The sequence below is a fragment of the Notechis scutatus genome, chromosome 2, assembly GCF_049901735.1.
Source record: "Notechis scutatus isolate UNSWTSFEM ecotype Mainland chromosome 2, rNotScu1.2, whole genome shotgun sequence".
In the NCBI taxonomy this organism is placed as follows: Eukaryota; Metazoa; Chordata; class Lepidosauria; order Squamata; family Elapidae; genus Notechis; species Notechis scutatus.
Window position 1 is genome coordinate 132,022,462 of NC_142010.1, and position 26,858 is coordinate 132,049,319.

A 26,858-nucleotide genomic window follows, 5' to 3' on the forward strand; every position below is an offset into this window, starting at 1 on the left:
CTTGGCAAGAGGGGGAGGGAGAGCGAAGGACTGCTATAATTTAAATTTTCTATGAACAGATATTTTTTAAAAAATAAATCTTGAGACCTATGCGTTACTTAGCCTCAAATACTTGGTTACATTTTGTTTGAAAGCCAGATATTGATAGACCAGACAAAAGAAAGGGAACCACCAGTGTTGGGCATTGTTCTGACCCAAGCCTTGTTCAAATCAAACAAACACAAAGTATGTATAAAAGCAAACCTTTTTAATGTGGCGCTATTCCTTCACAGCCAAAAGTCATTCAAAACTAATTGTCCCAGATAAGAGCAAGCCCTTTCAAGATTGCAAAACACTGCCAAGAACAAAAGACTAATTGCAGATAAATATCCAAAGCCAGAAGTTTCAAAAAACAAACCGGAGTAAGCAGGGCTTCAACGAGGACTCTTAGAAAGAACTTATTTGCTTCCTGCAATGAAGCCAACCCCAAAGGCTGGCTTTTATTCCTTATGGGAGGGGCCATCACTTTCCAGCCTTACTCCCGAGTCGCCGGTGCTGCTTCAACTGCTCTTTCCTTCGAGCAGCCCTGCACGTACACACACTGAGCACAGGCTCCCCAGGTCCCTCACTGCTGCCAGACTCCACAACCTCCGAAGGCAGCACCCCACTGTCTGATAGTCCTGGCCCCATCCCTGCATCACACGCAGGCCCCTCATCTGAGTTCTCGCTGTCAGAGACCTCAGTCGTCCACACCTGCTGCTAGCAAACCACAACAGGCATGAATGATAAATCTCTGAAGCCTCTGTATAACGCATTGCTTCTGTGAGTCCTGACCAAGAAGATCCTCTACTATCATACAAGTTTACACCACAACGTTTTCTTTAGGAGAATGACTGAATTCAACAAAGACTGGTGGAAGTAGCTGGCCGGAACGATGAGGCTTAAGTTACTGCCAGGTACAGGGGTCCAAAGCAGAGCCAGAAAAAAAATGAAATTTTGAGTACAGCTTATTGGCATGTCTTCCAGACACTCCATGCAGAGGAAGATCAAAGCAATAGTAAAACATTGATTTTAGCTGTTGAGGGCATACAAAGTAGGCATGTGGAATCAGCTGCTGTTAAAACGGCAAAGGACTCCCAGAGGAGATCCTGTGTGGATTCTTTAGAATTTTACTTGTTAAATTCCCCAAAGTATAGCTAGTCCTGTGGCTCGCTCCCCTTTGTTCTCTGTAGAGAATTATTAGATTTATGTTAGAAATCAGTCTGTCTATTTTACCTTCAAGAGAGAAAACTGGGTTCCTCTAATTTCAGATTTGCATCCAGCAGAGTCCAGAAATTGATTTTCATTATATTGCAAATATACTCAGTGTCAAACAGAATATTCAGAGATGTGTAATTTCAAAAAAAAAAAAAGCAAATCAGCAAAATGACTTTCCAACCAGTTCTTTTATTCCTTGTTTCTCTTTGAAGGCAGTAACACGTCCAGTATGGAGCACATGGCTTCTCATTCCTGTATACAGTGTTGGCCAGAAAACCTGGTTGATTCATTCAATCTGGTGTGCGATAGCCAAAAGACACACTGAGTCAGGAAAGGTGTTTAAAAGCTCTTTATTTCTGAGCAGGAGCAAAGTGTATCTCATTGATCTCTTGACAAAAAGGGACAGTTGAGAATTGTTTCTGCATCATATCTATACTTTATTAAAACAAGAAAAAAGTATTCCAAAAAACCCCATTCACTGAGCAGCACAAACTCACAATTTTAGCACTTGTGCATAATCTTTGTTATCCTAATATCCTATAATATCTTTAGCATGTAACATATTTCCTTCATTATAATACCGGGAGAGTGGGATTTTTAATATTGGAATGAAACAGAAGTGTAAACATTCATTAAAAGTTATCTTATCACTGGATTAAACCAATCTGTTCTAGTTAGCTGCCTTCTCTTTTGCGCAGGTGTGCCGGCAAGTATTTGTTCTATCTCTCTCTCTCTCTCCCTCCCTCCCTGAAGACCCTGAATATTGCTATCGACAGAGTAAGGCAAACCTCAAATAATGTTTAACATTAACCTTTACATATTTACTGCATGCATTAACATCAAGACAGTAAAGCAAAGGGCAAATGAAAAATTGTTCTACTGTTTGTGAATGTGATTTTTCCCCACCCCTTTGGTTATTAATAAATGACTTTATATGACAAATAGAAACTTTCTTCATTCTGATTTGAAATCAGAAAGAGACCATAAAACCCCTCTGTCAGATTAATAATGCAGGACTCTTTATGGCTGTTCTTGACTTGCAAAAATCTCTATAACGTAACATTTTTTACAAGGAAATAAGCAACAAAATAAGACCTTTAAGCACAGGAATTACTTATTACTGATCAAATTACATTGCAGCAGCACTAATTATTATGATGCCAGTGAACTATAAAGTATAGTGTGTAATTGGCAAGGCGTTCCTTGCAAATTAAAGCCTAGCAAAGCATACTGTTGGTAGACTTTCCTCTGATTAATATAAATTATCGTAATCTAATGTTCCATATCTATTCAGCCTGTTCCCCCCCCCCCACCCCCAAAGAAGTGCTGAAAAATCTGATTCAGAGTAATTCAGTAATAAGCTTTTTACTATGTGAGTAATGAGTGTGTGAGAGAGAGTGAATGTCTGCATGCATGCATGGCCATTATCCACTTCTAAGCCTCAAGTCACAGAAGTAAGAAGCGTTATGAGACAGTTTAATGGAAACGTTTAACTTAAACTCAAGGCAATGCCATCTTGGGGGGATTTGAAAGCAGATGTCTGGGGTTCAGCTTTACAGAATAACCTGAAAGCCACCTAGTTTCCATTTTAAAAGTACTTTATTTATAATACCTATAGAATATAGGTATACTCTACCTGACTCTGTAGTCTCTTCCCCAAACCCCCAAAATTTTAACATTAGACTGTCTACTATTGACCTCACCCCTTTCCTAAGAGGTCTGTAGGGGGCGTGCATAAGCGCACCAACGTGCCTACCGTCCCTGTCCTATTGTTTCTCTTATTCTTTTATTTTTCTTATATGTACCCATTTCATGTATTCACAACTATACGCTTATACTTATTATCTTGTAAACAATTGGCAAATCAAATAAATAAATAAATAAATAAATAAATAAAATATTCCAATTGTGACAGACTCTATAAGGTGAACAAGAATACTAAAATGCAATTATTAAAATCAAACCATAACAACAACAACCAGCTACCTATAATGGTTGCTCACTAAGGCCCAATACCCTGCTGAAATAGTAGGGGTTTCTTTTTCATGAAGTGGGCCTTACCCCTCGAGTAGGCTTGTTTCCTGATCTATAGCCCATGTACCTCACAGGGAGGGGTCATCCTGAATAGATCCTCTGGAGAAATCTGTGCCAGGTAAGTAGTGTATTCAGATACTGCCTGTTGTGAGGTATAACCTAGTACTAGGCCATAAATGGCTTTGAAGATAACAATCAGTAATTGAACTGAGTTTGAAACCTAAAAGTAACCAATGGAATCAATTCAAAGTCCACATTATTCTACAATGATGAGGTTGCCCTGTCAGCAATCATGCCAATCTTGCCAACTTCTGCATCATTTTAAAAAGAAGGCAGTGTTTAGAATAATCCAACACAGGTGGAGATCAGAGTTCCTGTTGCCAGAATGTCCTATTTAAGGCAATTGGAACACCAGTTCAATCTGGGCAAGGCCTTCTCTGGCCATGGTTTCCACCTGTTATTTGGCTAGAGTCCAAGAAGACTTACAAAATAATCACAAACTATTTTAGGGCAGTATCAACTTGGTTCATGATTGTGATACATAACGGGATAGTATCAACATACTGATGACACTTCACTGCAAACCAATGAACAGTCTCTCACTAAAGTTTACGTAGATGTTAAATAACATGGGGGCAAGGACTGAGCCCTGGGGAATCCCACATTGGAACTTTCAGGGGCTCAGTCACTCTCCATAGTGTCACAGATGAAAGTGATAGCCTCACTACACGTCTGCATGCTTCTGCATTGAAAAGATTATCCAGCTATAAGCTATCACCCAGGGGACGCCCAAAAGTTTTAATATCATATATTATTCAGGGAGGCTCCTTTCATGTCCCCCATGATAATAAAATGATTGCAAAAGATAAATGATCTGGTATTTTATGTCGTATAGTATAGCAATAGCACTTAGACTTATATACCACTTCACAGTACTTTCCAGGCCTCCTTAAGCAGTTTACAGAGTCAGCATATTGTCCCCAACAATCTGGGTCCTCATTTTGCCAACCTTGGAAGGATGAAAGGCTGAGTCAACCTTGAGCCAGTGCGACCCAAACTGCCAAACTGCTGGCAACTGGTAATCAGCAGAAGTAGCCTGCAGTACTGCATTCTAACCACTGCGTCAGTATGCCTTATTTTCATTGTGATGATTCCAACACGAATAAATAAATAATAAAATCACTCTCCATGACCATTGACTGAAACTCCCTGCTTAGATTGGAGTGGAACCATGGCAAGATAGCATCCCAACTCCCAACTGCTGCAGATGGTCTAGAACAGGGGTGTCAAACCCACATCGTCACAGCCCCATCATTGATGTATCTGGACTTTTTTCCCCCTTCGCTAAACCAGGCATGGGCGTGGCTAGTACGTGATGCATCTGGCCCCCAGGCTGCGAGTTTGACAGCCCTGGTCTGAAAGGACATGGGGGTTAATTATATCAAATGTAATGCAGAAGAAAACTGCAGGGACTGCTCCGGGCCATTCACCAGGAATCAACAATTTATGGATTTTATGTATTATTTTAAATGTTTTACATGATATATTTTATTGAATGACTGTAAGCTGCCTATAGTCACCTTGGTTAGGTGGGCGGCATAGAAAATGGATGGATGGATGGATGGATGAATGAATGAATGAAATTACTCAAAGACACTGAAAAAAAAGACATGGGCAGTGATGGACAATCCATCTTGAAATCAAATATCTTACATGTGTTTCTGGAAAATAAATGAAAGTTGTGGAAGATCATTAATAATTCTGTAAAGCTTGTGTTGGAAGCTTTGCAGATTGTACCCTCTATCTTCTACCTTTGTAATGGCATGAGTAACAAAATGTCCTTTTAAAATGTTCTATTTGCTGATTCTATAGTGATTAGTTTTTCTATGTATATGTTTTTATGTTCTTGATCACATATGTGCGTGTGTGTGTGTGTGTGTGTGTGTGTATATATATATATATATATATATATATATATATATATATATATATATATATATATATATATATATATATATATATGTATATATAAAATTCAGTTTTGTTCGGGTATTTTCCCACGTCATTGTAGTTGTTTCCAAAGTTGTAGCAACGTTTCAGCAGAATCTCATCTGCCATCATCAGGCTTCTGTATTGTGTCCGTCTGTGAGTCAGACTTTTACAGTTGTTTCAGTTTTAAATTTGGGGCTAGCCTACTGCTGTGCCAGAATAGCTTTTTCTTCATCCTGATTGGTTGGGAGTCTTGGTCTGTGTTTATTGGTCTTGGAGTTTGCTGTGTTCTGCTTGATTGGTGTTTCTAATAACTTCTGTCTGTTTTGTGGCTTTTTTGTGTCTTGATTGGCTGGCAACATTGTGTTCCTGTATTGGAGGCTTTTAGTGCAGCTTGGCTCTGAGTAAATGGACGGCTATCATTTGTTAGGAAGCTAGGTTTCATCTGGGTGCCTGGTTGGGGTGTGTTTGAGCTGGAGGTATCAGGGGGGATCTGTTTGTGCCCAGGTGTTTGCCTGGCTGGTGGTGTGGAGATTTTTTTTGTTTGTGAGTGCAGGCTTCCAAATAATTGACACTCTGGTGGAATCATCTCTTCTATTCATGCTTTCTGGTCTTTTTTCAATCTCTATGGCTTCTCTGATAATTCTGTGGCTGGGGTTTTCTATAGTGGCTAGGGTTTTGGTGCCATTGAAGTCGATGCTATGACCTGTTGCTTTCATGTGTTGGATTAGTGAGGAAGTGTGTTCCAGCTTTTTTACTGCATTTTTGTGTTCTTCCAGGCGGGTACTTATTCTTCTATTGGTCTGTCCAATGTATGTGGCAGGGCATGATGCACAGGGGACTTCATATATGCCTTGATTTTCCAGGTCAATTTTATCTTTGGGGTTTCTTAGGATGGCTGCTATTTTTAGTTACATTGAAACCATCATAGTTGGCATAACAGTTTTCATTCAGAGATGTTAGGGGCCCCTCAAAATAGTGCTGTTTCCTGTTTTTGAGATCCTTGTGTCTTCCAAGCAAGCCTTCTTTATTTTTTATATGACATTTTCAGCAAGAATACACTAGTTCATTTTATTTAAATGTTTTATGTATAATGTAAATAACTTATATTTTCATGCAAACACTCACCTTTCTGGGGCCCGACATTTGTTAATGAAGCAATTATTTCATTCTGAGCTAAGGAATGCTTTCACATTCTTACTTATTTAGAGGCAAACACATCATATTTATTGTGTTTCCCATACACTCCCAGCTAATGTGTGCATGCATCTTGCATATTTTACATGAAATATGTGTACATTAAAAGAATTTGGTGTATAACACAATGTTCCAAGCAGGGGGAAAAAAGGACACCCTTAAAACAATTTTTCTCAACTTTGATAACTTGTGGACTTGGCAGCTTTAAGATGTGTAGACTTCAACTCCCAGAATTATTCTGAGAGTTGAAGTCCACACTTTTTTTAAGTTGCCAAGGTTGAGAAACACTGATTTAAAAGTTTGTTAATTTCTTCCCAACTTTTTTTTTTAATGTTGATATCATCCTTTGTATTCTGTTTTGTTTAGGTCAGTGGAACAATGTATAATACAGGGAGGCATGTTTCTCTACGCCTGGATAAAGAACATTTGGTGAATATCTCCGGAGGGCCCATGACATACAGTCACCGACTAGAAGAAATACGGTTACACTTTGGCAGTGAAGACAGCCAGGGATCAGAACATCTGTTGAATGGACAAGCTTTTTCTGGGGAGGTATGTCAATGCATTTAAAGTTTGGGGGAGGGGAGTTAAACTCTAAGGATTTCCATGAGTGGGGACACGTTTATATTATTGCTTTCAAAAATGGTTTGCAATCCAGCACTTCATGAAAGGCAAACCTTTAAGTCTGCAGTTAGAAAACCATTATTCTGCACCAAGTATACCTGAGTTTATTCGCTTAATCTGTGTACTTTATTTTGCATAAAATTAGTGTAGACTTAGGGGGACAAATTTGCATTATTGGTGGGGGATGATCTGTTTTGAAATCTGTGAAACAATCATACAGGGATTGAATAGTAGCTTTGTCGCAACATAGTAGCAGCTGTTTTCAAAGTGAGATCCACTAACCAGAAATATTTCCTGCAAAATTATGTCAAGTTGTTCAGTAAAAAATTAAGTAATGGCGGTTTGGCAGGGAAGCTTTTAAGACAGCTTTTTCTTCCACTACTAATACGTCCTTGCAATTTCATCAATAAAATAAAATACTTATAGTACATACTTATAGACATTACCATACCTCCTTATCAGCTGAGAAGTATGTATCAATTCTGCAGAATACAGAACATAAATTGAATCTGTGCATTTAGTATACCACAGATTCTAGGAGTACTTTGATAAACAAGCTGTTTTAGAAATATTTTCTGAGAGTCGGCATTTGAAAAATCACTGAAGCATATTGCCAAAAGTAGGGCTCTTGCAATTTTAGGCAGCTTTCAGCAAGTCCAGTAACCTATTAAATGAAATCTCGCAGTGCTCATGCATTTGATAGGTTTCCCTATAGGTTTTCCAGCATTACTTCACAAATAAAATGAAATGAAATGAAGTAGGAACATTTCTTGTCCAAGCTGCAGAGAATGGAGTCAGATTTGTACTCAAAATGAAATTTTCCATTTTGGATGCAGCTGTAGCTTGTCCGTATTAGGTCATTTAATGAATTCTGAAATCAAAGCTTGAAGACAAGAGAGCAGTCCTGACTTGAGTTTCAAATATTACCCAGAAGTCATGAGAAATAAAACCACATGTCTTTAAAAAAGAGTTAGGGCATAAGATAGAATAAATCTGAGGGAGAAGCCATAAAACAAATTGCCAGGGAAAAGTAAATGTTTAATTTGAATCATCAGGAAGAAGAATTTTAAAAACATGAAGTAGAAGATCATCATAACAAGAGCACACACTGAAACTGATCTCATGGTTAGCCATTATTTATTTAACCACAATTTATTGAATAAACCACATGGCTGAGTTTGCACCACATGCTAACCTAAAAAAAAAAAAGTTTTAAAACCCCAGTTTAAAACCCCATCATACATTATGCCAAAGCCAAAGAAATAGCCATAATTTAATGCAGTGGGTAAATACAACCAAGGTCTAGACAGTTAAACTAAAGTTTATTTCCAGGACCTTTACAAAGATGGTTTTACATATCAGATATTGGTGGAAAATCAAAGGAATTGCTTGATAATTGTTACTCTACTTAACAATGGTTAGGCACATTTTATAATTCAGTAGAATGCACACTATGTCACATTTTAAAGTGTCAACACGCAACTAAAACAATATAGAAATATATCAATTAAAAAGTATAACCCATACCCAATTAGCAGAAAGTTCCAAATGGATACCCAAATAAAAACATATTTGTTGCTAAAACAGCTGACCAAGAAAGCCCTCTCTGATTTCCTTCAAAATGTATCTTTGATTGCTGCTGGAGCAAGGAAATGGCCATGCCTACTGATCTTAAAAGCAGGGGCTAGGCTTGTGTGGCAGAATGCAGTTCCTCACTGAGCTAAGAGATAATTTACAGATATTTCTGAAGACATGCTGAGGTTTTTTTTTGGGCGGGGGGGGACTCTTAATCTACATTAGAAATTAAAGTTCATACTGTATCCATAATTGAAAAGACAAATCATTAGAACTGCATGATCTCTCTTTTGTTGTTGTTTTAACCATTCAGTTGTGTCTGACTTTTGGCAACTTGATAAGCAAGTGCTCACCATGCTACCCTGTCAAGCACAACTTTTTTTAGTTGTTGGATGTTCATCTTTGTATATCAGTTTTGATGTTATCGAGCCGGCGTATTCTTTGCTTGCCTCTTCTTCTTGTTCCACTAACCATTTCTATGGTCACTGACTTCCCCAGTGAGTTTGCATGCATGACATGGCCAAAGTAAATCCGATGTAATCTTGTGATTTTGGCTTCTAGTGATGTTTCTGGTTTTAGACAATTTAGCACAATTCTGTTACTTGTTCTGGCTGTCCATATTATATATAATAATTTACACCAACATCACAGTTCAAAAGCATCAATTCTTCTTCAATCAACTATGCTTAGTCTCCAATTCTCATACCCATGTATCATTTTAGGGAAGACTATTGCTCTAACTAATCTGCTTTTTGTATTTATATCAATATCTCTGTTTTTCCGGATCTTATTCATGTTAAACATTTTTAAGGTTAGGGTTAGGGTGTTGTCTGCTGTTGTCATTATTTTTGTTTTCCTGACATTAGAGTCAATCCTACTTTTTTGCTTTTTATATTTCTTTTTATAGTTTACATTTCACTTTTCATATTTCTCAGTATAAATATATGTTTTATAGAACGTTAGATTGGCATTTCTTGTATGTAAATGCTGCATCATGATGTATTACTTTATAACACATCCTATTGCAAATATTTATAAAATGCTCTTTGAATATACTATTATTCTTTCCATAACACTGGAGACATTGTAGCAACAAAACAGTTTATTCAGCTAAAAATGAATAACTACTTTACATTCAGTACCATTTATCACTGCCTGGTGATAAGTCACTTAATGCCTGCCATTTCTTTTGGCATTGTGGAACAAAACTTACGCTTTTTTAAAAAAAGAAAAAATAATTAATTGCAGCCTTGTCAAAGGATGTTATTATAATTGATGGTGATTGTTTTCCTTACTTTCCAAAGTTCAGTAGCTAATATAGCAAAGTCAGGAGTGGGTTTTTTTAAAGGCATTATTCATGTCTTGGACTCCTAACACTGATGCACCTGATACTGACTGTTTGCATTCAACTATTATCCATACATTCACCCCTTTTCCTAATCTGGAAAACAGCATTCTTATTGGAATTTCTTTCCCACCTGGGGACACGATCAGATCATCAGTGATTACCTAATTTTACCCCCCTCAACACCAAACCTGGCAGGATGCACTATTTGGATCCTCTTTGTTCTCCAGATATCCTGCCTCCAGGTAAAGATAATGGTCCGTTTGTCTAAACAGAGAGATTACCTTTCTGCAGCTGTAGTCCTTCATAGGTGAATTCACATGATCTGCCCATCTACTATGGAATTTCAGAATATGCCTTGGAGGCAGTGGTGCTATTCTACCAGTTTGGCCCGGTTCTAGCGTACCGGTAGTACCACTACAGAGGCCTCCTAGGAGGATGATTAAAGTAATAGATTTTCAGTTTCTGCTTTACAGTTTTATGGTTTTTGTAGCTTTACAGTTGCTGTGAGGTTCCAGAGTTGTGTTCCAACAGATGGCCATACAAATCTTTTACAAACAGACAGATGGACAGACAGACCAGAAAAACAGACAGACAGGCAGTTTTGTTGGATACTATGGGTGGATGGAGCATCCACTCTACTTCTCAAGCTCTAGAACTTTTCCTACTTGAGTTATAACAAAGCACTAGAATGCATATAAAATACATCAATGATCTCTTGAAGAATGATGATTATGGGTAAGTGAGCTGTAAGTTTTTACAAGTGAACTACAAATTCTTTCATATGGATGGTTTCATTTATATGGCATCCCACATGGGAGCTACTCGCATGTAAAATAGTCACACAGTTGACAGAATGTATAAAAGGTAAAGTCCACAGTTTCTCCAGGTTACTCATATAGAGCATAATACCTTCAAACAGAGATCTATTTTGAAAAAAAAAAAAAGCATGTATATCAATTAATGTTGGCTTATCCCAGGCCAAATGATGGACGATGGTTTTGATAATTTATCAGGGAGTAAGAGGATGGTCCAAAACAGACTATTGGCAGTATTCCTGAGTATCCACCTATTGCTTACTTAAAACTGGAATTCTGACTTGAGTTAGCTATTATTTGACATATGCCATTTATAATAATCTGCACAAATGCTTTGATTTATCAAATTAATCTAGTCTCTTCCTGGAGAGGTTAGTGGCATAAAAAATTATACAGATATGAAAGCATTAGAAGTGTGCTAAGTTTGTTATTGTGGATTTTCAAATAAAAACCATCAGAAGGCTTTTCTGAAGGGAGATGGAAGAAAAGAAAAACAAGTACTTAATTTTGTCAAGAAATTCATATGTAAATAGCCTCTTGCTTAATGCTTAGAGATGGGCTTCTAACTACATAGATAGTCATGCAGTAATTAATACTAATTACCATAATCAAGAAGAAAAATATATTGAATGCAAGCCCCCCGTGTTTTATTCCCGTATTGCTATGGCTATTTTGCATATGAAAAATGACTGGCTGAATTCTAGCATTCTTTCAGCTGAAATTTGTACCTGTAAAACTCTACAGGTATATGCGATACACGCTAGCGATTTTTACTGGAAAATAGCACAGGTCAATTTTAAGCATGTTGGCACAAAGATAATAAGCACTGAAGTGCGGTAAATTTAACAGAACATTAAGCCTCAGAGGAAAGAGTCAAAAGAGAGAGCATATGTCTCATGTAAGAGCAGTTTAGTAAAACTTCGGAAGATTGCAGACTAATCTTCAGCGTCAGCAGAAAGACCAACGTGGCAGTTTAGCGAATACCAAATCAAAATAGGTTGGTGATATTTTAGGAAGCAAGTGGGGTTAGTCAAGCAAGCGGGATTGCCATTTTTAAATAGTTTTATGGAACATTAAGTTAGTTAGGTGCTACTGAGTCAGACCAGACCTCTGATGACTGTGCCCACCATCTTAATTTTTCTTCGATGGTAACTTTTAACTCCTTCAAGGACATTCCAGTGATCCAATCCATCCCATCTTAATTGCTGCCTTCCTGTTCTATCTCTCCTGGCCTTACTAACCGTCTCACCCCAGTGGGATTAACCTGGCCCACTCATTCCAGTGGAAGAGACCTACTTTGGATCCCATCAGCCAAAGAATAGCAGCATGGTCCCTGCTCTCTGGGATATTCTCCTGTCAAAGGTGAGGTCTGCCAAACACACTCCTGGCCTTCTAGAAGAGCCTAAAAACTTTCACTTTGCTGCTTGGCTTGGGGTCCCAACGGGGGACCACTACATTGCAAGTGGAGAAGGCTGTCCATAATCTTGGTTTTTAATTTTTAACTTTTTCATTTGATTTTCTTATTGTAATTGTTTTTAGCACTTTTCAGCTTTTTATTATATTGTAAGCCACTTACTCTATTGGTGAGAAATTCCATAAATAAATGAATAATCATAATAGCTTTTTCTAGTTCATCACTCAGTGCCCTGCTTAACTGGCATATAATAAATCAATCAATAAATAAATAAATAAGTAAAAAAAATAAGTAAACAAACAAACAAACAAAACATTCACTTGCATAACCTGTCTAAAGAATGGATTTCTGCTTGCTGATTTTCACCTCAAGGGAATAATCATTCTTTATTTGAGCCAGGACCAATTGATTAATTCCTCTTACACTCCATGAATCTTTTACTAATCTTTTTCAGACTACTAACTGAAAGGCAACCACCTTCTTTCTCAATGTCCCATTTTTAGGTCATCTAATTGTTTTGTCATAAAAACATCCTTATCAGAGGTGATATTCAGCAGGTTCTGGAGAACCGGTAGCGGAAATTTTGAGTAGTTCGGAGAACTGGCAAATGCCACCTCTGACTGGAGATTTTACAGTATCCTTCCCCTGCCACGCCCACCTAGCCATGCCCACAGAACCGGTAGTTAAAAAAAATTGAATCCCATCATTGATCCTTATGCTCTTTCATTTTTACTAATTTTGTCATATTTCTCTTGAATAAATCTTTTTAATTCTCTTAACATACTTTCTTGAGCCCAAAAAATCAAAACATTCATTTTCATTTCATTTCATTTCTTCTCCCTTACTTGTAAGTTCACTAAAATGCTTGACACTATCTTTGTTTATTTAATATTTAAAATAACCCAGATTTTTCATGCCCGTTTTTATTTTTATAATTAGCTCTTCTTCACTTTTAGCTAACAAGGATGTATCATCTACATATCTTATGCTGGGTTTTCAAACTTCCTGATTTGATTTTAGCAATCTTCTCTTCCAGGCTTCCCTTTAAAAAAATATAATATATTCATTGCAAACATGAAGCAGATATGGGAATATTTATCTCACTCATTTCCTTATTGCAAACCTATCTTTCTATAGATAACAGGGTTTGTTGCAGATTGCTGTTTTGCAGTAGCATTTTGTTCATTGTAAACAGCCTTCATAAAAGTAATCAGTTGTTCAGTTCATCTATCCATGCTCTCATTCCTTTAATATATTCCACCGTTTGTCATGATTTACATAACCACTGGCTTTCTTGTGGTCAATAAAGCAAAAGTAATTCTTCTCCCTGTATTTGTTTTTAATTTTCTCCCCTATCCATGTTTTATTAGCTGATTTTTGCCTTTTTTGAAACGTTCCTGTCCATCTGGCATTTCTCTTTTTACATATGGATCTTTATTAGATCTTGAGTAAAACTCGTGTGAAAAATTAATGCTCTGCACAATCTTGCCTTTCTTTTCTTCAGTGTGAAGTTTCTAGGCCAACAGTTGTATTTCATATTTGCTGATTATGATGGAGTTTTCAAGATGGTGACATGTTGCAGAGTTATTTCAAAAACATGTCAGGTAAAGACAGTGGCAAAGCGTCTCTTTTTGGCTGCATCCCACTCCACTACAGTTCCCAGTTGATTCATACAGTGCAGACAATAATTTCCAATGCATCACAAAAAGATTTCTAGAGATAATGTTATTTTTTTCTAGTATGTATAATTAAACTGCATTTTTAACATTTGAGAAGTATAGCAGGATATTATGACTATAAAATATAAGAAACCCATTCTTAAATAATTGATTCTTAAATTATTCTAATCTATGGCTTTAATTTGACCCCTTGCCTCAGCATCAAACAATGGTACATATTTGTATCCATTTAGATCATCAGTTTGTGCATAATGAATTTATGTATAATAAATATAAGCACTTTTTATGTAAGTTATATGCTGCCTGATTAGTCTGAGCAATTGATTAAATCTTAATTGCACATTTAAAATCATAAAAGGCCTTGTAGAGCAGATTTTTCCCCCTTTCTGAAAATATCCTCATTTAAGAAGAGCCATAAATTAGAATAGCCTAATCCAAGAAATGAAAAAAAAAAAAATCAACTGATTTGTATGATGTTTCACACACACACACACCATTTTAGGGAGCAATCCTAACTTGAGTATAGGTAGTCCTCAAGTTAAGACTGTAACATAAGCTGTAGGAGAAAGAGAAGGAAAGCCTGAGAGTGGAGTCAAGAGAGGAATCAGCCTAGAGTCACATACCCACAAGTGGTCCATGTCCAACCCTTCCTCAGTTGAGTCTATGACAATTCACCATGGCCAACTCGCCATGACCAACTCACTACAGCCAACTTGCCACAACCAACTCACTGCAGAACAACTCACTGCGGGACAAGAGTTACACTAATATCAAAGAAATGGTGGAATATCATCATTAAAGAAAGTATGGAAAAGGAGGGACAGGATGAAATGTGAATGGCAAAAGTTAAAATAAGTTGTATTTATTTTAAATAATTAAATAGAATTGTTAAATTGTCCCGTAGCAAGTTGTCCTGCGGCAAGTTAGCCATGGCGTGTTGGCAACAGCAAGTTGGCTGTGGCAAGTTGTCCCATTCTTCTTCAGTTCCATTCCATTAATTCTTATCTTGCACCAATTTGGTGCTGACCGTTAGTTGACTAGATTCTTGTGTATAGGCATGAGCATGAATAAATCAGCATAATTGGAACTTAACATATGGTCCTGATTCTTCGTGCCTAACAGGAGCCTGCCTCTTACGGTCACATGTCATGATGGTCATAAAACATGACCAACCTGATCTTTATGATTTTTTTGGTGGTGGTTATTAAGCAAGTGCCACAGCTGTTAAGCAAACCCATTGTTCAGTATTGTGTAACAAAACCATCATTAAACACGGCTTTGTTGCTGAGTGTTTGCTGCAGGTGGGGCTACATGACTATGAGGGGACCATAATTCCCCCTTTTCAGATAGCTCATAACTTTGGTTATAGGTCAAGGACTACCTATATTAGTGTGTGGTGATACATGGAATAATATGGACTCAAATGAATTTTGTACTGCATATGATAAAGTTGTTGAGCTGCTGAGTTTTTGAAAGATATTTTGAACCATCGCTTGAATCAACAAGACAGAACACAGAATTTTACAAAAAAAGAAATTTAGAGAAAAAAAGTCCTCAGCCAGAATGTTTGAGTGGTTGATAGATTATTAAATGTGTTACATTGCAGGATAACTCTGTACATAAAACAATTTCCAGTTGCCTGAAGCAGTTAAGCAAGTGAATAACTTGAAACTCTTCTTAGAATTTGAAGGGATGTACTTCAGGTGACATCAAACCTCTAAACCTGCCAAAAGTAATAACCTAAAGGTAAAATCAGGGATGGATTTGCAAGTAATGCAGAAATGCCTTTAAAATAAAGATGCCCTCAAATCATGAAGTTACTCATCAGGAGTTCATGAACGTAGTCTTTGTGGCAATAATGAAAAAGTGATTTGCCATTGTCGCCTTTTGTTTAATTTTTTTAAAAATTACCTAGTGGTCTTCCATCCAAATACTAACTAGGTCCAACTCTGCTTGAGTTTAGTAGCAGAGGGGATCAGCCAAAATCAGTTAAATACTGATACCAGCTGTTGGCATAAAAGTGATTAGACAGAACTAAAGTTGCTGGAAAGTGAAGTTTACATTAGTTCTAGAATAGGGTTGGGAGAAGATTTGAAATATAGGAGATAAATAAATGAGAGTGAGAGGCAGGGTCATATATAAAATCAACATTTAAAAAATGCTTAGAAAGAAGCAACCCATGAATCACCTAGATCCTTTAGCTTCTTATTGCTTTAATTGCACTAAACCACAATGTGGATGGGGAGGTTGCTTGGTCTTGGTTTAGTTTAATGCATGGCCCAGTATGGTCTATCAGCCATGTTTTACAATGTGGCATTGTGAGAGAATCCAGTGGTTTCATCGAAACAGCAAAGCAAGTCACGTAACATGACCTCCACCTCTTTTGCGTGTCCATTTCATCAATGGGCATCACAAAAAGGGGCAGAACTTAACATCTTGATGTTGCAAAGATTCCTTTGTTGATTTCTACCACTGACACATATTTCGCCCAAGGATGCCTTTTGATTAAATAATATTGCTTTGAACAAAACATTGTGCTGTTTATCTATGTTTTATGCAATGAGAATTCTTAATATGTTGAACATGTTTTTCTTTAACAAAAAAAAAAGGGAGAGTACAGTGTTAACATGGACCAACAACTATGCTTAGTCCAGATTATCTGTTTTCATTTTTCACTAAGATTTGTCATTGTGACAAATGCCCTGGAAATAGCTAGTTCCACTTCACTAGGTTTTATGTTTTCTTGCCTTTTTTTAAAATTAGATCCCTTTCACCATTTATATATCAGGTCATTGGTTTTCAGGGTAGCCTAAGAACTATTTAAAAAACAAGAAGTTCTGAATCTTCTTAAGTGAGGAACAGATTCCTTGCTATATCACTGACTATTTTCTTGTTTGTGTTTCTCGTTTGGATAGAGTACAGGTATATTTCTTCTCTTTAACCTTGGTTTTACAAATTCAATAACGGGATAAGAGCCTAGGGTCTTATATGCAGTACTGCTTTTGTCACTGCTTGAGAAGAAAAATTAGGTTTTGTATATAGTTTTCATTATACAAAGACAGTTACATGGTGTCTGAGCTCCTGCGGATAGCTAAGCAAAAATGTGTCATGTACATTCAGGTCTATTCAGAGTGTACAAGGAAAGAACCAAATTAGGATCTTATTTGAGAGAGAGAAATATAAATTAGTATCTTTCAGGGAAACATTAATGTTTCCTATTGAAAAACTAAATGTTCCTTTTATTGGGGAGCAAATGAAATTGAGAGAGTCTTGTAGTTTCAGTTGCAGCAAATTGGTGAGATATGTTTTGCTTGATTCTTCATGTAAACATCTTTGTGATTAGATTTTTCAAGGCTGGAAAAACAAATCAGTTGCCAAGAATCAGCATCATAGGTTTGAGACAAGTATAGAGCAGAAATATATGTTTAGAATTTTGGAAAGGTGCCTATTATAAACCTGTTCTGGTAGGGGTGATAATTGAAGTGTAAAACTCTAAGACACAATCCTACAGAGAAACACTACTAAGATAATTGTAGATTGATTAGTCACATTTGTTTGAAAAGTATGCAGTAGGTCATATTTTCCTTTGGATTAAATAATACTATTAAACCATTGTCTATTTCAAATAATTGAAGTTTAGGTTTTCATGCCGTGGATGTTGTAAATTTTATGCTTTGCACAATTGAAAAAATGATTCAGAAGGGCTTCCACGTGAGCTAGAAAATTATCTGTAAATAGCTGATTTGTTAAGATTTGTTAACTCTTAAAACAGCTCCACTCTTTCATATTTGCATGGAAAACTGACAAGAAGTAAAACCGATTTTAGGAATAACTGTATATGCTCAAGGTCTGAAACTTATTATTATTATTATTATTATTATTATTATTATTATTATTATTATTATTATTATTATTATTATTATTATTATTATATTTTCAATACCACTCTGAATAGTAATCCCAATGACCTTGCTAAAGAACCAGGAACAAATTTGCAATTCATTTTATTTATCTGATTTCCTGAAAATAATTTCATCAGAGACAGTGTAGCTGGTGCATATTCAAGTCCTCCCCATGTAACCTATCACTATCTGCTGGACATTGTCAATGCATTTTGCAGCCACCACTTCCCCCCCTAAAGATACTAGTTAATACACAGGGTGGGATTCCACCGGTATAACAACTGGTTCGGTGATTGAACGCTCTGCATTTTAAAAAAGCAAGCCCATATTTACCTTCAACTGCAGCCTCTGTGAAGAAAACAGCTGAGGCATGGCAAATCTCTCTGCCGCACAAATCAGCTGTGCTCTAAACAAAGGCATAAAGCACAGGAAAAGAGCAGGGGCGGGTGGGTGAGCCCACTTCTTCATCGCAGCGAACCGGTTCAGAGCGAGCTGAACATCGGAATAAGGGGTTCGCCCGAACCAGTCTGAACTGGTAGAATCCCACCCCTGTTACAATGAGAACCTCCCTGTAATCTCTCTCTGGTTCCAAATTTGCTAGTGGTATTGCAAGTGTGCATGGTAGAAGCGAGAAGATTCTGATTTATGAATTTAATTATTGTGGCCCTTCCTGGATGTATTGGAAGACATTTCCAGAATGCCCTTCTAGAAGTAGCTTTAGGGGCAGTTGGATGCCTTTTACACATGCTAGGATCCTGCAAAGCTGACAACAAAGGAAGTGTTATGTCACTAGTTTCAAGTTCACAAGCAAACCTACCAGCAACTACTATATAGCCTGCAGGATAATTGCAGGTGAGAATCACGAATAATCATGAATAAAAGCAAAAGACCAGGCTCAAATGATCATATCTTGAACACATTATGCAAAGACACAACTCCCTTGAGAAATCCACAGAGATAGGGAAAGTAGAAGGAAAGAGAAGCAAAAGAAACCAGCAATAAGGTGGATGGACTCAGTTACAGCAGCAGTGAGTACACTACTGGAAAACTTGAAGGGTCAGGTAAGAGCCAGATCATTCTGTAGACAGTGTATCTGGGCGATCCCTAAGAGCTGGTATCAAGTTGATGGTACATCATTAAGCAATGAGTAGCTTAGAAATAAAGTCCACTAACAGAATCAAGTTATGGAAACAGAACAATTTTTACCATCAGATGGAGCGATGTTTGAACCGGAATCCAATAGGGTCATTCCTGCAAAGGTCAACAGATTTTAAAAACTGCTTCCCCAGTTGCAGTTTTCAGTAGCCCCTTAGGAATAACAGCACTGTGTTCATTATCTTATTTATTTCTTGCTACATTTCTACCATGTTCTTCTTCCACGAACACTCAACGTGGCTAATATAAATAAAAAAATGCAAAATATGACCAATTCAATATGATTTTAAAAGCATCCTAAAAACCAATTACTGTATATACTCGAGTATAAGCCTAGTTTTTCAGCCCATTTTTTGTGCTGAAAAAATCCCCCTTGGCTTATAGTCGAGTCAGATTCCCCTCTGAAAAAAAAAATGGTGTGGAGTCGCGGCCTCCGGCGGCAGCGACTCCCAACAGCCCCAGCCGGGAAAGGAAAGGCAAAAAGCGCTTTGCCTTTCCCTTCCTGAGGCGGCGGGACTGGGGCCGCTCCGGCGGCAGCGACTCCCAACAGCCCCAGCCGGGAAGGGAAAGGCAAAAAGCGCTTTGCCTTTCCCTTCCCGAGGCGGCGGGACTGGGGCCGCGCCGGCGGTAGTGACTCCTGACTCAGGGGGCCTCCGAGGGAGGGGAAGAGAGTGACTCCTGCCTCCCGCTGTCATCATCTTCTTCTTTTGGGTTAGTGAATCAATTAAACCTTTCATGATAGTGAGATCGTTTCCCAAATTAATTATTTTTATTTTTGAAATTTACCAGTAGCTGCTGCATTTCCCACCCTCGGCTTATACTCGAGTCAATAAGTTTTCCCAGTTTTTTTGTGGTAAAATTAGGTGCCTCGGCTTATATTCGGGTCGACTTATACTCGAGTATATACGGTAACAATTAAAAGCGTAGTAAAATAAATGTACTTTTGCCACTTTCCTAAATACTCAGGGAAAGGGAGCCAAACTTGAAGAGGGTATTCTGTGGCTTGAAGCCACAGAGGAGAAGGCTCTTCTCCAGGCACCAGACCCCTGAGGTTTTTGCAGTGGTGTATCTTCACCAGAGCTGCTTCTGTACTTTAAGTAACAAGTGTCAGGTTTGGAAGCCAAACTACAAGTTTTACAAGTTTGTAAAAGTAGAGTCAGGCTCTAAGCCAGTGGCACCCAACCTTTAAGGCTTGGCAGTCTGGTAGAGAGGAGAGAGGAACTGGTGCATGCGAGTGGCAGGCCGGCGTGCGCACACATCAGCCTGCCATTCACTCAAATTGAGCTCCATGCACACATGCATGCCACCCTTTGCATAAGTCGAGGTCTGCCCGTGTTTGCGCTGGCCAGCTGCCCACACAGCTTGGTTCTGAAGAGGCCAAGACCCGGGGCTTGGGGACCCCTGGGTTGTAGTTTGCCGGCAGTCTGTGCAGACGGCAGCGGAATCGGACAGTGAGGAAGAAAGGGGATCAGTCCAGGAGTCTGGAGAGGATTCGGATGAGGGTCCTGTGTTTGATGCAGAGATGGGGCCAGGATCATCTGAGAGTGGGGTGATGCCTCTGGAGCCTTTGGAATCTGGCAGCAGTGAGGCAGAGGATTCAGGGGAGCCTGTTCCCAGTGCGCATGTGCACAGAGCTGCTAGAAGGTGAGAGCAACTGAAACAAAAGGGGCGACTCAGGAGTAAGGCTGGGAGGTGATTGCCCCTCCCATATGGTATAAAAGACAGGCCAAGATGATGAAATCTTTGCAGGAAGCAAAGTCATTTGTTTGGTTCAGATTCATTCTTGAAGCTCTTCATACTTCAGTTGGTTTTTGTTGTAGTTTATTTGACACTTCTGTTATTGGCAGCACTTCATAGGAACGAAAGGTGTGTGCTTATCTTGAGGGACTGTTTGAGATTCATTACCAGCTGTGAATGAAAATAATTCCCAGCATTGCAATAAAACAAGACTTGTTTTTAAAATAAGTATGTGCGTAATTACAATCTTGGAAGCCTTGGTCAGAACACCCTGCTCTAAGCCATTTAGAGCTATAAAGGTGAACACTAACACCTTGAATTGTATCTGGTAAACAAATACCGGTACCTGTTTGTTTAATATGATGTCTGCCTCTTGGACTGGTTAGCAGGTTGATCATTGATTTTGCACAATTGCAATTTCTGGATACTTTTGGAGTGTAAACATACATAGAGCATACTGCAGTAGTTAAAATGAATTGTAACCAAGATATGGATAACTGTCACTAGGTCAGGCTAGCTCAGAAAGGTTATTAGCCACCATTGTGTAGATGTGTTCCTCACCACAGCCCCCATCCAAGTTTAATTTAAACTTGCTTTCCTTCCTTCAGCCGTGTGCGTCAATGTAGAGAATCACAGAGATGACTTGGAGAAGAAATATGATGGTTCACAAAACATTAATCCTGTGGGGGGGGAAACGGGGGCGGGGGAATGTAAGAGACACTTAAACTGGCTCCACTTTAACTTTCTTTGGTACAAGATTTTCAAGATTTCTGGGACTCTTACCGTTCTGTCACTGTAGCCTGTATCAGTAATCAAGTCTGCTTCAAAGGGCTGATAGTTACTTTATTCCTGTCTCAATATCTACCATTAGACTGCCAGGAATTGCACCATTTGTCCCTGATTATCCAATCTCCCTCCTGAGCTTGCTTCTACCCCACTCCCACTTAACACTTCCTGGCACATTTTTTTGATGCTGCCTGAAATATACATCCCATCATAGATTGGAAATATTTTTCAAGAGAAGATTGGATATCTATTTGTCCGGGATGGTATAAGGATTCCTGCCTTGGATAGGGGATTGGACCTCCAAGGTCTCTTTCCACCCTAGGATTCTATAGAGCCAGAGTAGGAATCGAGAGGTAATTAGATATAAAGAATATAATCCTGATTGCATTTAGCATATCTAATTCTTGCCTTTCCATTTAAGATATATTTATGTGTTCCTTTCCTTAGATCAATCTGATGACCACAACCTTTGAATAACATGCTCATTTACCAATACCCTAAGTAATTAAATAAATTAATTAAATTTATTTGCTAGTTCCCAATGTATAGACTAACTTTCTCTTTCCATCATATTCAAATTACACTTCAGTGACAAGTTTGGAGGGCTTCTAAAGACCACAAAAGGGGACCTGGAAGAATCATAGCATTTCAGAGTTTAGTACCGCACCTCCAAAGCAAATCTTCATGATAAAATACTTAATCAAGAGAAATGAGATTCCAAAATGTCTCCAAAGAAATTTTAAGACTTGCTTCCTTGACTTGGCTCATGTATCTCTCAGTTGTCTCTGGGAAAAGACAACAGTTAAAAACTGATATGGTCAGGAATTAAAGACTGATTTTATTCGGCAGAAGCCAGGAAGAAGCATCGTGCAGCACCTTGAAATTAGAATTCTGAACAAGCCACTGATTATAGATAGCATTTAGGCAAAATGTTCCTAAGCTCTCAAAGACTTCTTGGTGCATAAATTTAGTAACCCTTCTTGGTTTCAAGGCAGTAGTCCCTGTCTTTTTGTTGTTGTTGTTTTTGCAAATGTGTAATAACCAGTAAATTAGGTGAGATCGCTTTAGCTTAGGTGGTGGTGCAAGATTTGAAATGAATATCAAATCATTTCTACTTATGAGTGAAGAATTTTTGGGAGAATCTAGATTTTGACTTCTGTGTTTATAATCTTTAAGGCTTGGCCAGAAACATTTTCTTGTATGAAGTTTCCTTTTTTATTGTTATTTTATTTAAGGTGTAGAAGAATGCTAAGATACCGGTGATCTTGAAGAAGATATGTGGCAGCTGATAGAAAAATTAGGCACTTAGACATGGAAAACAGGTGTGCTGAGGAAAAAGCTCAAAATGTATCAGGCTTATCTAATTTGTAAAAGAGACAGAAGAGAATTACTGTCAAACTTCCAAGATAATATTGTTAGAGCCCATATCAATAAAGCAAGTGCTAGTATGTTTTGTGATATTTGTTTCTTAACCTGATGCCAAAGGGCTGACATATATATTGATTTTCATCTGAATTCCAGATTATGTACATGGGGTCTCTCCCTCTTTTACTCCTATAATAATCCTGTGAGGTTGGATGGGCTGAAAAATGAATTTTCTTAGATCATCCTGTGAGTTTTTAAAGTGAAGCAGAGGTTCTCAATCACCCAGCTCATAATTGCCTGAAATGTGTATTATTTACAGTATTTTGATTCCTTTTATAATACTTACAATCCTGCCCAATCCAAATGGACACTGAATGGGATACAAATAGATTTTAAAAAACCAAGACTTTTTTTTTTAAAGTAGTCTCATGATCAGAGAGTGGGAGACTCAGTTTCAAGTCTTCAACCTTTGCTTTAAAATCTAAAAAGTGCTTTTTTCAAAAGGCAACTGGACTATTTTTTTCCTTGAATCTTGGATGAGAAGTGAAACATCATCTTCCTCAAGGAAAAATAGCTTACGTTCAAAGAAAGCGTCATATTATAAAGGAATTTAGAGTGGACTTGGAGATTGGGAAGGAAAAGATTACACCATCTGGAAAAAGAGGGAGGCATGAGGAAAGAAGCTCAAAATAACCCTACCTTGATTTTGTTGTAAGTATAAGACAGTACAGACAGAAACTTGGACAGTCTTTCAAGGTTCTGTTGTTCTGTCTTATTTACAATAAAGAGAATTCCTGCAATCCCTGCTTTGCCTGTGTTTTAACCCTAAAGAATATCAGAGGATTGACACATACAAACAAACCTCCCTAATGTGAAAGCTTGAAGAATCGTTAATAGAAATTGTACAATGGTAATGAAAAATATACCATAAATATAATAAAAATGATGGTGATGATGATGATGATGCTCTGTGAAGTAAATTAATTTAGAACTACTGTTCATATAATATTGAAAGAGAAGATGGAAGGCAAGTAAAAACATCCCCTCACTCCCCAACCCTACCATCACACAGACATCCAACTAGAAATTTAGGTTTTCTGGAAAATTTTGAATATAAAAAAAGACCTATGCCAATGAATACAATTCCAGTTAACGTATTCATCCCAGGACCCATAATCTGTACAAGTGTTTTCACTGGAGAGGAGGAAAGGAGTGCTATGAAATCCCTGCTTCTCTTGTGCACCTCCTCTTCCTTCTCCTTCTTCCCTCCTGACCGTAATTTTAAAACTGCCAAATTTCCCTGAGATGGAATATCTTTTAAAATCATTTTGGAAAAATCTCCAACTCTTCAAAAACCATCACCAGCTTTTTCACGAGAAGGAACTTGAAGACCAGATACATTTTGATTATTGTGTTATTATGGTTTTATTGATGCATTTTGCTCTTCTGAATAAGGAAACATGAAGGATTCTGAATCATTGCAAGAGAACCTATAAATGATCAAAATAAAGGAGCAGCAGAACATAAGTTGCATGTAAATTTAAATAAAGAGACATATACAAGTTCATTTTTGTCAAGGAGCAGAAAGAAACAAAATATGGTGGTGGGGAGATGATGAAGCATTTCCTTACCAGTTGACATTACACGGTATGTTACCCATGAGCCTTTTTCCCTGTGCTCTTCCAAAGTGTACATGTGAAATAATAGGAAAGGAAGGGAAGCTATGGAAGTATGGTATAATTCTTGAGAATTGTGATCACAGGCCGGTACCATGACATTTTGATGCTCTTACGAGATTTAGTTGATTTTTAAAGTTAGATTAAAAGTCTAACTGGGAGACAGGGAGTGGTTCAAAACCTCCTGCCTGCTTATGTCCTTCAAAAAGCAATATTCAGAGATATAATGTCTCTGTTATCAGAGATAATATATAGCTATTATGAGTAATCGTTTGATAGTTACACTGGGCTGACATATAGGCTGACCCTGGTACATGCAATGTTCCTTTAAATGTTGATTAAATTAAACCAATTGGATAATTTCCCATTTTAGTTCATTTATTTATTTGTTCAGCTACCAACTGTTCTGTTTATTTGGAATATTCAATAGCAGACTGTGACAGATTGAAATTCTCTTTAGGGATCAGAATTTTAAACTTGCCAGAACAAAACTGAAAAAGTTTGGAGGGGATTTTCTTTCCCTATTCCCTGTTTGCAGGTTTTTTTAACTGAATTTCCCTGAATTGTTTTCAGCCCCTGAAGGATTGCTTTCACTTGCTTAAGGGATGATATGTCTTTAATTAAATATTATGTTACCTCCACAGGCAAAAACTCCAAGTATCACAATAATTTTTAAGTAATTTCTTGAATCCATCATTACACTTTATTTTTGTTGTTTGGTCTCCCAGGCCCAAATCTAATATTTGCCATGCCAGCAACTAAACAACCTTAAGGACAAAAGGTGTTGACAAAAGCAAATATCTTGTAGGAGTAAGGACCAAGAGCTAAGCTCTCATTTGATCTAGCCACCAGTTCTAACAGAGCAGCATCAGAGTGGGATTCAAAAATATTTGCCAGTTATATGGGATAATCCAACAATCCATATATTTGTGAAATTGTTATGAAAACTAAAGACCATAAATTCTTCAAATATTTGTCAAGTTAGAGTTAAAATGGCCAGTGAATTGGATGGGGGAGATCGAGTTCAGATCCCTTAATCAGGCATGAAACTGATTGGTTGATCAGGGGGGCAGGTTAACAGTGAGAGTTGTGATCCCTTTAAATAGACATCTTCTAAGATGTTTAGGGTTTCGTTGGTAAACACTGGGACTTTCCATTGTCCCTGATAGGAAATCCACAACCAGTGCAGATCCTATAACTTCATTTTAAAGCATTTTTTTGAGCATAGCTGCACATAGAGCATGCTGGATTAGTAAAGATGGATTGTATATAAGGTCCCTGTTGCTAATTCCAATCAACTGAGAAAGGATGTGAATGAGAGGACTAGCCATAATTGTGTGAATGTACTCATTGCTACAGCCTCCATCTTCTAGCAATATGTATATCACTTTAAGGATTCTATCCACCAGTAAGTAGTTTATATAAATTTCATCAGGGGGATTTGAACATTTATTTTAATGAATAATGAATTAATTGTAGCTAAATATAAGAATAATGCTTCCCCTATTATATCAATGAGATAATATGTCCAGTTGACTCACCTATTATTATTTTTCATGGGAATAATCTTTAGGAAGTTAGAGTATTTACTATATGTTTTCTTTAAAATTGCCAAGGAAAGGACATTGGAATGTCTATTTTCTAAGTTTGTTACTTAATAATGTACTTTCCTTATCCCCCAAAAAAAAAAAAAACCTAGAGAAAAACAAAGTTCAGAAAAAAAGCAGAGTTGGGTATCATCAGAATATTCTTGGTATTTCACTCAAAAGTTCTGGATGACCTCTCCCAGCAGCCTTATATAGATGTTAAACAACACTGTGGATTAGATAGAACCTAGGAGTATTGAAAAGTAGTCTGGCTGTACTATATGTGATCTATCATGTTCCGTCTTCAAGTTGACAAATAAATATATAAATATATTAAGTGCCTCGATCAGACCATTTTAATTAGTCCTCCATTTATCTCAGCTAAACCAAAAATGATCTCTCCATGACAGTGGAATCACAGAGAGCTGTTCCTCATTTGGCTCTAGCTAAATACCAAAATCTAGCAGGTGCCCTGTTGCAAGTATCATCCAGTGGCCAACTAGGTAAGTCTATAATTGTCATAGATGTGACATCTTGAGAAATCTCAGTCTAAACATTGAAATCCCCACAAGGCAGGATTTCAGAATTCTAAATTTGGAAGAGAAGATGTGCAGTATGCTGGAAAGTATATTAACAATATCCCCACACTTCCTGGCCATTTAGATTTAGTAGCAAACACTCAAAATTGACAGACCTCCAGTTACAGTTTCTGGCCATTGAGATGGTTTTTCTATAGACTT

The 26,858-nt window shown here is 37.6% G+C and overlaps 1 protein-coding gene across 4 annotated transcripts in view; it reads left to right on the forward strand.

Annotated features, from left to right (window-relative positions):
• Positions 1-26,858, forward strand: part of CA10 (carbonic anhydrase 10 (inactive)) — a 389,056-nt gene that overhangs the window by 287,016 nt on the left and 75,182 nt on the right. For all 4 annotated transcript variants that reach the window (XM_087956234.1, XM_026681334.2, XM_087956235.1 and 1 more), the window contains one exon: positions 6,823-7,008. In XM_087956234.1, the coding sequence (XP_087812360.1) occupies positions 6,823-7,008 (186 nt within the window). The remainder of the gene's footprint in view (positions 1-6,822; positions 7,009-26,858) is intronic.